A 13,786-nucleotide genomic window follows, 5' to 3' on the forward strand; every position below is an offset into this window, starting at 1 on the left:
AACTGGCTTATTAATTTGAGTCAGATAATCATTGACAAATAGAAAAGTCCCAGCATATCGTTGGCCTACAATATATGGATAATACAACAAGGAAATGATATTTAATAACCGACTATTTTATTTTTATTTTTATAAACCGTAGAAGGAGGTACAAACGTTCTTGCTGCTGTATGCGATGACAGAGTCTCCATTTTCAAAGATATCTTTTTGTTAGGAGTGCCATATTATTTATTTCAAACATGTCTAGCATATGAGTGCAGCATACGAAAAGCTGCGTTGAAGTGACTCCACATGGTGCCAAGTGGCATGCGACTTTGATCCAATTTGATTCATTGGTGATGCTTGTTGCTTGGCAATGTAGTCGACCTGCATAAAATGGAGTTGAGAATGGAGATAAGGGACAGTGTTTCATTTGGCATCGTATGATTAGTTTGGAGCACTGTTATCTTGGCGTTTCCGTTTTATAGAAGTCATTATCTTATGTAACTCATTATCCCTGGTAATAAATGATTCACATTCTGCATCATCAAGCTGTATATCCTTTACCTTAATTAATATTTGACTTTGCGCATGATTAGAATAAAAGCAAAACTCATGACAAGTGCAGAAAATTAAACCATTTCAACTGCATGTATATATAGAGAGACAAGCGGGGCTCTGGGAAAGAGGAAAATAAAAGAGCTTTGGAGCAGTGGCTTTTGGGAAGCAGAAAGCATGGTAGAGGATAAGGCTACGGAAGAAACCATGGTAGATGAGGAGAAGGAAATATCATCAGAACCCTTGAAGGCTACTACTCACTTTGTGCTGGTCCATGGCATAAGTCACGGGGCATGGTGTTGGTACAAAATCCGGTGTCTCATGGAGAGTTCTGGCTTCAAAGTTTCGTGTGTCGATCTGAAGAGCGCCGGCCTCGATCAATCCGATGCAAATTCAGTCCTTTCTTTTGATGATTACAACAAGCCACTCCTGGACTTGCTGTCTGCCCTCCCTGAGAATGAAAAGGTCTTTTATTTGGTTCACTAATCATGATTAATTATTTTTTTGTTTAATTATTGGAAACATGATTGGGGTTGTTTTGTCTACTTGATTAATATTTTCTGTGCAGGTAATTCTGGTGGGACACAGTGCTGGAGGGCTGAATGTAACTCAGGCCACTCTCAAGTTCCCAAAGAAAATTCTCTTAGCAGTCTATGTTGCAGCGACAATGCTCAAACTTGGGTTCTCCAGTGATCAAGATTTTAAAGATGTAATATATTTTTTTAATTCCTACTTAATTCCTCTTTTAATTAAACTATATTTTTATTATGATTTAATTTGAATTTAACATGGGAATTAAACTGTGAGTAAGCAGTCATGCATGACAGGTTGAATACAATTTTGATTGGAAATTAGTCTGGTCTGCTGTAGTTTGTAAGATCCCAATGTTGGTAATGGCTGCCAACTGCAATAAAAAACAAAATGGTTGTTCGGCCTTAATTATCTCCTAAGAAATAATTAAATAATTAATTACACCATTAGTCTTTGAAGCACATTTGGTGAGGAAACAAACCCAAAGTTGGTATTGTGGAAACTTATTAAATTTTGATTACAAAGTCATTAGTACTTTTCAATTTTTTTTATTCTATCACAAACAATGCATAGCAATCTTATATTCAAATTAGGGCATCATGTTTCCAATCAAGCCCAAATGATTGAGATGGGGCCAATTACTTTTTTTTTTATTTTTTTTTACAAGTAATAACGGATGTAGAAAAATCGAATTCTGAAGTTCAGTTTCAACGATGAATACTCTTAATTAGTTAACTGAGTTCCAAGTCTTTATAATTAATTAATTTATTGATAATAATGTTTGTTTGAAACAGGGGGTGCCAGATTTATCTGAGTTTGGTGATGTGTATGAGTTAGGGTTTGGATTGGGATCTGATAAACCTCCAACAAGCGCCATTGTCAAGAAAGAATTCCAACGCAAAATCTCATACCAATTGAGTCCTCAAGAGGTATAAATAATATAAACCAATAATTCTATCACAAGTGGATTGAATAATAGGTTGTGCCAGCCTTTTCTTTCTTCTTTTAGTGGTGGGCTCTTGGCAATTTGTGTTAGTCCTTTGCTTTGCTTTTGAAGCAAATTGGATGGTCTTGAACTTGTGCATCAGCATCCTTCACATGATGAATTCCAATATGTGCATGAATTACTTTTTTTTATTTTATATATTTTTTTATAGACTGACGTGTTGAGAAAAATTCTTTTATTCGATCTTTTGTTGTTGTTAATTTTGTCTAATTTATTGACATGGTAAAATCTTAACATGTAGAATCATCATGAAGAGCTTAGATTACTTTAGGTTTTGAGTATGGTTAATTCTTTTGGGTTTAGCTAGGTTAGTTTTTAGTTTGTTCCACATTCCTAAAAGATAATACGTCATGTACAAAATCGCCCTTCACATGATCCTTCACATGATTGATGTACTTGCATTCAAGTTTTAGTTCATCTTAATTAGTATAACATAAACATGTTAGGATTTTCCTATCGATCGTCCATGCACTCGTGTTGATTTCTTCTTGTTGATAAAACGAGAGTCCTACTACGATTAACCGTCAAAGCATGGACTGTCGGTAGCATATGCAGCTCATGCACGCAGGTTAATAATAATATCATCCCGATTTTCCACAGGATTCGACGCTAGCTGCTATGCTTTTGAGGCCAGGACCGCTCTTGGCAATAACGTCAGCCCGTTTCGCAGAGGACAGCATCGTTGACAAAGTGCCGCGAGTTTACTTTAGAACGCTGCATGACCATGTCATAAACCCAGGGCAACAAGAAGCTATGGTAAAGAGGTGGCCACCGTCGGAGGTCTATGTTTTGGATAGTGATCACAGCCCCATGTTCTCCACCCCATTTTTGCTGTTTGGCTTCCTTGTAAAAGCAGCGGCTTCTTTTGGTGGACTTAAATAGTAGCCAGGACTAGGAGCCTGGATTTTTCATAGTTAATTGGATTTTTTTTTTAAATAACATAGGGGAATAAGAACATTTAAATTTCACCAATTGGATGTGTGGGAACAAAGTTGTAATAAAATGATTGTGCATGGTAAACATGAATTTATGTTTTTTATTTTGGGTATAATTAGTATATGAATTATTTGGATACATCTTTGGAGTATGAGACATTTCCAATACATAATTGCTTTTGTTTTTGTTGGTCATTTAAAGTTGAGAAATGAGAATGAGTAAACTATCTGCTAATATCATCGAGTTTTTATATCTTGGTTGTGGTTCTGTGTTGCAAGCTGAGTTAGGAACGATTTTACATGGATTAAGAGTGGCTTCTCTACATAGTTGGTTTCCTCTTATTATTGAGTCTGATTTTAAAAATACAGGAGATATGTTTGGTGAGTTAGCTTGCGATCCTCAGCATCCTCACTTTAACTTGGTGGCTTCTTGGAAATCTTTAATGCATGATGGCAGATGTAGGATTCAACACACTTGGGAACTTGGAAATCTTTAATGCATGATGGCAGATGTAGGATTCAACACACTTGGGAAGGGAACTATGTTGCGGATAAATTAATTAGCAGGAATTGTGTTGGAAAATATTAGTATTTTGATTTATTTGAATGTTTGGTTTACGAGCTTAGTCCGTTAGCATTAGGGTTATGATTTCTTACTCTTTAGGATCATGGTTAGTTTATTATAAATAACATGTTTGTTATTCAGTCGAGAACATGTTAGTCACGATGTAGCCTCTGATGATTTTGTAGCCGTTTCGGCATTCTTAGTTTGTTTAATAATATTCTTACCATTTTGTAGTTTTGTTTGTTGTACATTCTCATATTTAACTTGGTTATTATTCGGGATTATATCGACTTCTCTTCGTTATCAGTGTTTGTCATTGTTTATTTTTCCAGTTTCGATTCGTGGAATATTTTGTTTTTTGGTTGTCATTCATAGTCGAAAAAGATAAAAAAAAAAAAAAAAGAAGAAAAAAAGAGGACGTTTCTGGAATTGAAGTTTGGACCTGTGCCGACGCTGGATCGAGTCGATCCATCCTCTGCTATTGTTCCTGTATACGCTGTTGCCTGTAATCCCGACCAATATCCGCTGCCGTGCTGAACCCACCACCAGCCATCAGCCTTCGTACCAGGCCTGCCCCCTTCGTCCGTATGTGAACCATTCCACATACGCCATCGTTGCACCACTGTACCCATTGTATGCACACCTCCGTTGAATCCACTGCACTCGCAATTGTATTGTTAGTTCTGGAGAAAACCACTGCCCAGAAAGAAAGGTTGAAGGGAAGAAGAAAAGAAAACCGACGAAAAGAAAAGAAAAAAAAAAGGACAAAAAAAAAAAGAAGATCTTTTAGGTTGTTTGTTTTAGGCCCACACGGGCAAAGAATAAAAAATGGTTAAGTTTGTTTTAGGCCCACACAAGTTGTTGGCTTTGTTTTGAAGTTGAGAGTTTTAACAAAACACTTTATTTACTGTTTACTTTTAACGAAAAATCACATTTTTACTTTTCTCTAGTACTATTCATTACACATTTTTTTGTCTCTTTTCATTAAAACTAAAGTTTTTTTGGACTTTTCGTTAGTTTTCCTTTTGAAGTTTGGGGTATCTGCCGTTGTCTTTCGTAATGAATTCTCGAGTGTTCGGAATGTTGACCACTTGAGTGATAGTTGCCAGAATTTTTTGGCATTGTTCGTTTGTTGGTACAATTGAGATATGAATATCTCATCCGTTTAGTGACAGGGAGCACTCATGTGCTTTATTTTCATACTCACATATTAGCATGTAAGAATCGGAATCACTTTGCAAGTTAAGTCAAGTTTGCATGTCTGCCAGTCCGCCTAAAGAAGCCAATTCGCATTTGCTTGTTTGCAAACCCATATCGTATACCGCCATGAGTTTGACCGGGGATGTTGGAAAATATTAGTATTTTGGTTTATTTGAATGTTTGTTTTTCTGGGCTTAGCTCGTTAACATTAGGGTTTTGATTTCTTACCTTTTTGGATTAGGGTTAGTTTATTATAAATAGCATGTTTGTTATTTAGGCGAGAACATGTTAGTCATGATGTAGCATTTTGGGATTTTGTAGCCGTTTCAGCATTCTCAATTTGTTTAATAATATTCTTATTATTTTGTAGTTTTGTTCGTTGCACACTGATATTCAACTCATTGGTCCTTCTTTGGAGTATGGTTGTCATATTTTTGAGGCTCCTCCCCATAGTGTTGGTGGTTTGGTTCAGGGAGATTTATCGGGAGTTACTAGACCAAAATTTGATTAGTTGTTTTAGTTTTTGGTGGCTTTAGGTTTGTACTAAAAAAATGCACGCATCGTATGATGCAGTTATATACGATAACAATTGTATATAATTTTGGAAATTTTTGAAGATTTATCTCTATTAAAAATCGTCCACAATCAAAATTGATCTAAAATTTGAGGAATTTTTTTGAAATAACGTCACATTGACATCTCCTTTTTCGATAAATCAGAAAGACAGTGAGAAAAATGTGATCTAACATGAAAACTATAAACCTTATCGAAAAGGAGACCTTTTTAGGATACACAAATCGCACGAAATATCTCTAAACCATTACTATTTCAGCTTCTGGAACTTTATCTTTGCTAACAATGGCAGCACTAGCTTCAACTGCCTTCTCATATGCACTAACGGCTGTCACACCATTGCCTCCAAAATCATTGTCCTCCCCCGAAACCTCCTTAAGTGACCGGCCCTTTGTCTCCGGCACCAAGAAACTGAAGAAGAATCCGATCAAATTATTCACAGCAAGCGCCTGGATCGCCCTTTGCACCCCTTCAACCTCATGAGTGTAATTCTGCAGCACAAATGCAGCAAGTATAGCCCCCGCTTTGCCCGCGGCCGCTGACACCTCGTGGCATGTGAACCAAAATCTAGCCGGGAAAAGCTCGGCTGACACGATGGAAGCCGTACTGTTGGGTCCAAAGTTTGCAAAAAAAAAATGCCAGCCCATATAACAAAGTGAACAATTTGGTGTGACCCTTGCAGAACTCAAAGGTGGAGTTTTTATCTCACACTCCTCTCCCCTAAGATTTCCGTACTGAAACCCTAGAACTCCCATGAAAATCGACATCAGTACAAACCCCCGAGCTGGATGGTTTTCTTCCAAGCTTGTCAATTGTGAACACAGTAAACCAGTAACCGGGGAACCGTGGCAAAAAGTGCTACTAGCAGCATTGCTCTGGAGAGCTTGTAGACTTCTTCAATTGCATTCATTGCCGAAGCCCTAGGTAAAAGTCCAATTGTTGAGAGAACTTGTCCCACTACTGCACGTGGGTACAATATTCCTTGTCAGCAGACTACCACATGGTTTCGACTCCTGTGCTCTGATGTGTTGCAGCATGGGCAGCAAGCACGCCACCTTTACCACATTTGTTTATTGCATGCATTTGTTTAAATGCATGCGTGTGTGTAAGATGTATATAAAACAAACTGCCATTACAGCAGTCAATGAATCAATACACAACCAAATATTAAACTTAATATGGTATCAGAGCACAGATAATCCTTTGCTCTGCTCTGCCTTCACTCTTCCGCTGCTATACTGTGTACAGCCACAACCTGCTGCAAGCTGCACACTCGCTGCACACTCACTGCAAGCTGCATACTCGCTGCCTTGCCAAGCTACTACACAGCCATCGTCGCTGCACACTCACTGCAAGCTGCACACTCGCTGCACACTCACTGCAAGCTGCATACTCTCTGCCTTGCCAAGCTACTACATAGCCATCGTCGTTGCTCTACCTGCTAGCCATTAAGCACAGCCGCAGAGCACTGCCATTAAGCACAGCCGCAGAGCACTGCCAAGCACAGCCACTGCCTGCCGACATGGCAACTGACTCTTCCAGCAAACACACCATGGCTCTCACTTCCGAGCAATATCACAACCTGCTTGCACTCCTTGATAAGAGCCAATCCAACTCCACATCTAATCATGTCGGTACCACCTCTACTATGAATAATTTGTCAGATAGAGTTTTTTGTGCTTCTGCTCTCAATAAGGGAAGAAACTGGATTTTCGATACAGGCGCCACAGACCACATGGTCTACTCACCAAGCTTAATGACCACAAGTGTTCCGGTATACAATCGACAAGTGCACTTACCCAATCATGCACTTGCCGATGTCACACACATTGGCACAGTTCATCTCTCGAATGATCTCATCCTTCACAACGTGCTTTGTGTTCCATCATTTAAACTGAATTTAATTTCTGTCAGCAAACTCACTAATACCTCCTCTTGCTTTGTCATCTTCACTGATAAAATGTGTCTACTTCAGGGCCAACGATCGGGGAAGATGATTGGGACGGGAACTGAACGAGAAGGACTCTACTACCTTGATAATGTGATGAAAACCAGGTGCAATTCAGCGTCAATTGTTGCCTCTTCTTCTTCTCAGCTTTGGCATCAACGCCTTGGCCATCTTTCCAACACGACCTTACGGCATCTCTCTACTTGCATTAAAAATTTGAATTTTTGTAGCATTGATGATTGTTTGATCTGTCCATTAGCCAAACAAACACGTGCTCCTTTTCCTTTGAGTTCTATCACCACAAAGGCTCCTTTTGAGTTAATTCATGTTGACATTTGGGGAGGTTACCATTTTCCCACTATCACAGGGGCACAATATTTCTTAACTATTGTGGATGATTTCTCAAGATGCACATGGGTTTATTTAATGAATCACAAATCAGATGCACGATCTTATCTCATCACTTTCATCCACCTTGTTGAAACACAATTTTCCACACGAGTCAAGGTTCTTCGTAGTGATAACGGTCCAGAATTTTTAATGACCCAATTTTTTTCAGATAAGGGGATTCTCCATCAAACAAGTTGTGTCTCTACTCCCCAACAAAACGGGGTAGCAGAGCGCAAACACCGCCACTTACTCAATGTTGCTAGAGCCTTACTTTTTCAATCTCATCTTCCTAAGAAATTTTGGGGTGACGCAATCCTCACTGCCACTTATCTCATAAATAGGACTCCCACTCCTCTTCTTCAAGGCAAATCACCCTATGAAATACTTCACCACAAACAGCCAGCGTATGCACATTTGCGAGTGTTTGGTTGCTTATGTTTTTCTTCCACCCACCACCATCGTCCCACAAAATTTGATGCAAGAGCCACACGGTGTCTTTTTCTTGGGTATCCATATGGCACAAAGGGATATCGAGTTTACGACCTTCACACGGGTAAAATCTTTATCTCCCGTGATGTTATTTTCCATGAACATGTGTTCCCTTTTTCATCTTCTGCTGCAGTTTCACCACTTGTGTTTCCACATACTCAAGATACTGCCTGTGATGATCCCATCATTCATCCGTCCATTCTACTGGAGCAGGATTCCGTCGATCCATCCTCTTCTTCGCCGGTGAGTCCTGTTTCGGTTTCATCTCCTTTTCTTTCCACATCACCACCTCGTCTTAAACGACCCACTCATGCACCTGATTATCTTCAACAATATCACATCGACATCAACCTCCCTTCTCGGTCTGTCCCTTCATCTCACTCGGCGTTGACCAAAGTACCAGGTACTCCTTACCCTTTGTCTGATGTCCTCACATACGATCGTTTATCTGCTCGACATCGTGCTTTCACCACTTCCATTTCAGCTGCCATAGAACCCAGCTCATTCTCACAGGCTATACGCGACCCTCACTGGCGTTTAGCCATGGAAGAAGAACTGGCAGCCCTTGCTGCGAATAGGACATGGTCTCTGCAACCATTGCCCCCTGGCAAGAAGCCGGTTGGATGTAAGTGGGTTTACAAAATCAAATTTTGATCCGATGGATCCATTGAGAGATATAAAGCACGCTTGGTTGCCAAAGGTTATAGCCAAATTGAAGGCTTAGACTATCGAGAGACCTTTGCTCCGGTTGCAAAATTGACTACAGTTCGTCTACTCCTTGCTGTTGCCTCGGTCCAACAATGGCACCTCCACCAGCTTGATGTTAATAATGCTTTCCTCCATGGTGATCTTGAAGAAGATGTCTACATGTCCTTGCCTCCTGGTTTCAGACGAAAGGGGGAGACACGAGTTTGTAAACTTCATAAATCTTTGTATGGGCTTAAGCAAGCCTCTCGTCAATGGTTTATCAAACTCTCTTGTGCTCTTAGAAAGGCCGGTTATCAACAATCCAAGGCAGATTATTCATTGTTCGTCCGAAACCATGATGGTAAATTCACTGCCCTCCTTGTCTATGTTGATGATATTATCTTGGCAGGAAATAACATACAAGCAATTGAAGATACCAAGTCTTTTCTTATGAAGCAATTCAAGTTGAAAGACCTTGGCCAATTAAAATATTTCTTGGGCATTGAAATTGCTCGCTCTAGCAAGGGGATCACCCTCTCACAGCGAAAATATGCCCTTGAAATACTTGAGGATGCAGGTCATCTTGGCGCAAAACCAGCCACCTCTCCTATGGAGCAAAACTTATCACTCAGAAAGGACGAAGGACAATGGGTTACTGATCCTTCCTCTTATCGACGACTTGTTGGGAGACTAATCTACCTGACAATCACGCGCCCTGATTTGGTGTATGCTGTCCACATTCTTAGTCAATTTATGGAGAAGCCTCGAACTCCACACTTGGAGGCAGCCCAGCGAGTCTTACGATACGTTAAGCACACACCAGGGCAAGGTATTTTCCTTTCTGCAAGAAGTCCAATTCAATTGAATGCCTTTTGTGATGCGGATTGGGCCAGATGTCGAGACACACGACGTTCTACCACCGGATACTGTGTATTTCTTGGAGAATCCTTGATCTCCTGGAAAAGCAAGAAACAAAATACCGTGTCACGTTCTAGTACAGAGGCGGAGTATCGTTCAATGGCAGCAACTTGTTGTGAAGTCACTTGGTTGAAATCTGTTCTACAAGACTTGGGTATCAAACATAAACGTCCAGTCAAGTTATATTGTGATAATCAAGCGGCACTTCACATCGCTTCGAATCCGGTCTTTCACGAAAGAACCAAACACATAGAAATTGACTGCCATCTTGTACGAGAAAGGGTTCAAAGTGGAATGATCGAGACATCTCACATCTCAACCATGAAACAACCAGCCGACATCTTCACAAAGCCACTGAGCTTATACCAGTTTACGACTTTGCTTTGCAAGTTAGGAATAATCAACATCCATTCCAAACTTGAGGGGGAGTGTTGAGAGAACTTGTCCCACTACTGCACGTGGGTACAATATTCCTTGTCAGCAGACTACCACATGGTTTCGACTCCTGTGCTCTGATGTGTTGCAGCATGGGCAGCAAGCACGCCACCTTTACCACATTTGTTTATTGCATGCATTTGTTTAAATGCATGCGTGTGTGTAAGATGTATATAAAACAAACTGCCATTACAGCAGTCAATGAATCAATACACAACCAAATATTAAACTTAATACCAATGGAAGGATAAATATCCTTCTGAGTTAGCTGGAGGCTGTAAAATGCAATGTCTAGTAAGAACCAGGTGGTGGCGGTACCGAGAAGATGTGTGCCGTGCCGCCTAAGAAACTCCCTAGAAAACAATTCATATGCGGAATTTGGATCAACTAGGGGTTTGGTACCAGATTCTCCGACCGGTATGTCCCTTTCGAGGACTTTAGCCATGTCTGCATTGGCCTTGTCATGACCTCCTGCATCCAAGGCAGTGTACCTTGCAGTCTCGGGCATTTTAGTCTCCCATAGAAGGTCAGAAGGACTGCGCCAGTTCGCGACACAAAATCGCCTTCTGGCTGAGTGGAGAGGACAGGATTAGTCCAAAAATCATCAGCCTGATAGGCTAGCAAGTATAGTTTGGACACGAACATGGCCATGGCTCCTGAAACCAAAATGCCGAATCCTTGCATCGCAAACACAGCTGCAATGAACCCACCCTGGGTTTTTTGGTTGGCGTATTCGGACATGATCACAGCCGAGAGGGGGTAGTCCCCTCCAATTCCAAATCCGAGCTAAAATCAGAAGAAACAGAGAGTTGTGACAACGCCTTGAGCACTGCGGCCAAAGTAAAGGCCGGAGGCCAGAGCACATCCCACCATTGTGACTAATGTGATTCCATAAACTTTTTTTCTACCGAGTTTGTCTCCAAGCCAGCCAAAGAGGAGTTGCCCTGCTAGTCCCGAACAAAGCAACCCCTGTTATGGCATTGTTGATGTGGTTAGGCAGAGCGCGGGGCTTGTTCTTTGAAGGGTCGTAGTAGTAAAGGCGGCCTATGAGTTTTGTGACGGCAGTGATGGCGAGAAGAGGTCATAAGCATCGGTGAAAAATCCCATGCCGGCAATGACAATCGCCTTGTAATGATAGAGTTGAGTCTTGGCATTGTCGAGAGACGAAAATATGGTTTTTTTACCACCTGCCATGGCAGAAAGTTGTGTTTTTCGGCGACGGAGTGACAGATCCGGGGAAGGGTTTGCTAAAGATCTAAGTGATGATTTAAAAAGATCAATGGGGCGGAGATTCCTCTGTTTTGTTTTGGATTTTGGAACTTTGACAGATTTTGATTTTCCTTTCCTATATTTCGAGAAATTTGCACTGTGATTAACGATTAATTTGTTTGAAAAGCCGTTAGTACCGAAAGGACACTAATATCTGGGACAATTTTCTATATATATATGTCTGTCTCTTTCTGTCATTTCTTGTCTGGTATACAAATTGCCAATGCTGAACCAATACATAGTTTTAGAAAGCTTCACATACAAGAAACGTATTCGGATGTATGTAAAATTGGTTGTTTTCTTCATTTTCATACAGATTTCCTCTCAAATAATGCTGAATTTTGTCCGACTGTGGTTATCTTATCATTTTTCATTCGGATGCAAATTGAATTTAATATCGACTTTTTTATAAGCTATATCTGTGTGTCGGAGTATCGGTGTCAAGAATTTGTCTATGTAGGGCTATTAACAGAAATCTTGTACTGCAGGTACCTTGTCTATGTAGGGTTACTAAAATAGCATTCCGTTTCCTTCAGCTCCAGAAACCTTGTGCTGCAAGCAACAAAGATATGTTTATGAAGAGAAGATATAAAAAAATCTCTGATTTGATCATATAACTAGTTAATATGGACATCATTCTACACGCTGAGGCCGGATTGATTTTCAGGAGAATATCCAGAAGAAATGAAAAACGAAAAAATTCATCACAAGAGTAATCTTGGAGACTGGGTTGCTAATTGAGCCACGACGGCTGCTGTCTTCTTCTGGAGCTCTGGCTTGTTTCCTCCGACGAGTTTGTCCACTTGTCTTCCATCTTTAAGAAAAACGAATGTCGGAGTGGCCTTTATATCCCATGAAGTACTCAACTCCTGCAACCCCAGATTAAGGGAAGGAACATTTCATTGGCAGCTGCAATTCTATACATCTGTTCTACGCAAATAATGCAATCAAATAAGAAATCATTTGTACTTACAGCGAGAACGTCAACATCCAAGGTTAGAAATATGATAGAAGGATATTTATCTGCAAGCTCACAGTAGGCTGGTGCAATCATAATACAGGGCCTACACCATGATGCACTGAAATTTGCAACAACCTGTTGGACAGTTTTCAATAGAGAAGATATTATGAGAGAGAAAATTCGGGTTTAGGGTTGCACATCATCTCTTATGAGCCCGATTTTGGTTACATTTGGTGCACGAAGGTTTGCTTGTTTATCGTGATGTGAACAGGTCATTACGTTATGTGAAATAACGGTAAGAAAAGTCACATTACACGAACTCACAATAAGAAATGGTACATTATGCGAATGCACGAAATCAGGAAGTTAAGAGCGCTGCAAACTTACAATTTTTCCATCCTTGATTGCTTCTGATAACTTTTCCTCCCAACTTTCCATGGTCTTTATGAGGTGCACATTTCTGCCGGCAAGATGATGACCCTCTTGATGAACCTCATCGATATTGTGTCCGGAACACTGCAAGAATTGAAGCATTTTGTCGGAAGATATGCAGAAAAATGTCATTTACCTGAGAGGCTTCTAAATTATCATCTGTTTGCATACAAAGAAACTTACCATAGAGCAGCAAATTCCCATTGAGTGTGCACAGATGAACTAGGAATATATTTACCAGAAACATCTATCAAAGTAAAAATGAAAACCTTGTCAGGCAACCAATACATGCTATTGTGACTTCTCGTGTCGATTTGGTCTAGAGACATTCGCTTAGCATAAAATGAAGAAAAAACCCTCAGAAAAAGGGTCCCGTTCTTCATTCCTCCAACTTTTCTCCATGGAAATTTACAGGCAGTGGTACATTTGAAATGAAGAGCAAACAAACATGAACGCCCTCATTTTTCGTATTAATTTGAGCTTTCGAATTTCGATGCCAAGTAAAAAAGATAGACAATACAAGGCTAATTGATGTTAATTTCATGAAACAATAATTTCAATGGTGGAATGCTCATGTGAAATTTTATTAATTACATGAAAAAATATCAAATTATGGAGGATGAAGGGAAATGTTTGATCAAAACAATGGCATTATGTTTGTGGATTAATGAGAAGATTTACCTTTGGCAAGCTTTAATCTTCATGGTGATTAAAGCTTAATCCGCAACCAAGGATAAAGAAAAAAAAAACCCCAGAAATTGGGATTAAGAAGATGGAAGAAAGGGATTATGATAGGAAAGTTGAATTTGTGGACGTCGATTCAAGAAAAATGGGAAAATTATATATTGCTCAAACGACAACAGAGCTGGCTTGCCATATAAGGTGTAATTAACACAAATAATCAGATATT

At 40.0% G+C, this 13,786-nt stretch overlaps 2 protein-coding genes and 1 pseudogene across 2 annotated transcripts; 1 reads left to right on the top strand and 2 right to left on the bottom strand.

Moving 5' to 3' along the window:
• Positions 1-354: 354 nt before the first annotated feature.
• On the top strand, positions 355-3,148 carry LOC103450773 (methylesterase 17-like). Its single transcript, XM_008390150.4, has 5 exons — positions 355-499; positions 642-1,002; positions 1,106-1,246; positions 1,863-1,997; positions 2,675-3,148. The coding sequence occupies exons 2-5, from the start codon at positions 715-717 to the stop codon at positions 2,954-2,956; spliced, it is 846 nt and encodes a 281-aa protein (XP_008388372.1). The 5' UTR covers positions 355-499; positions 642-714; the 3' UTR covers positions 2,957-3,148.
• Positions 3,149-5,586: 2,438 nt separating this feature from the next.
• On the bottom strand, positions 5,587-11,532 carry LOC103438833 (low affinity inorganic phosphate transporter 8-like; annotated as a pseudogene).
• Positions 11,533-12,072: 540 nt separating this feature from the next.
• On the bottom strand, positions 12,073-13,718 carry LOC103438733 (thioredoxin H-type-like). Its single transcript, XM_008377280.3, has 5 exons — positions 13,558-13,718; positions 13,060-13,123; positions 12,832-12,960; positions 12,457-12,579; positions 12,073-12,352 (listed from the first exon to the last, which is right to left on the bottom strand). The coding sequence occupies exons 2-5, from the start codon at positions 13,078-13,080 to the stop codon at positions 12,188-12,190; spliced, it is 438 nt and encodes a 145-aa protein (XP_008375502.1). The 5' UTR covers positions 13,081-13,123; positions 13,558-13,718; the 3' UTR covers positions 12,073-12,187.
• Between the last annotated feature and the right edge of the window lie 68 nt (positions 13,719-13,786).

This window comes from Malus domestica, chromosome 01, assembly GCF_042453785.1.
Source record: "Malus domestica chromosome 01, GDT2T_hap1".
NCBI lineage: Eukaryota > Viridiplantae > Streptophyta > Magnoliopsida > Rosales > Rosaceae > Malus > Malus domestica.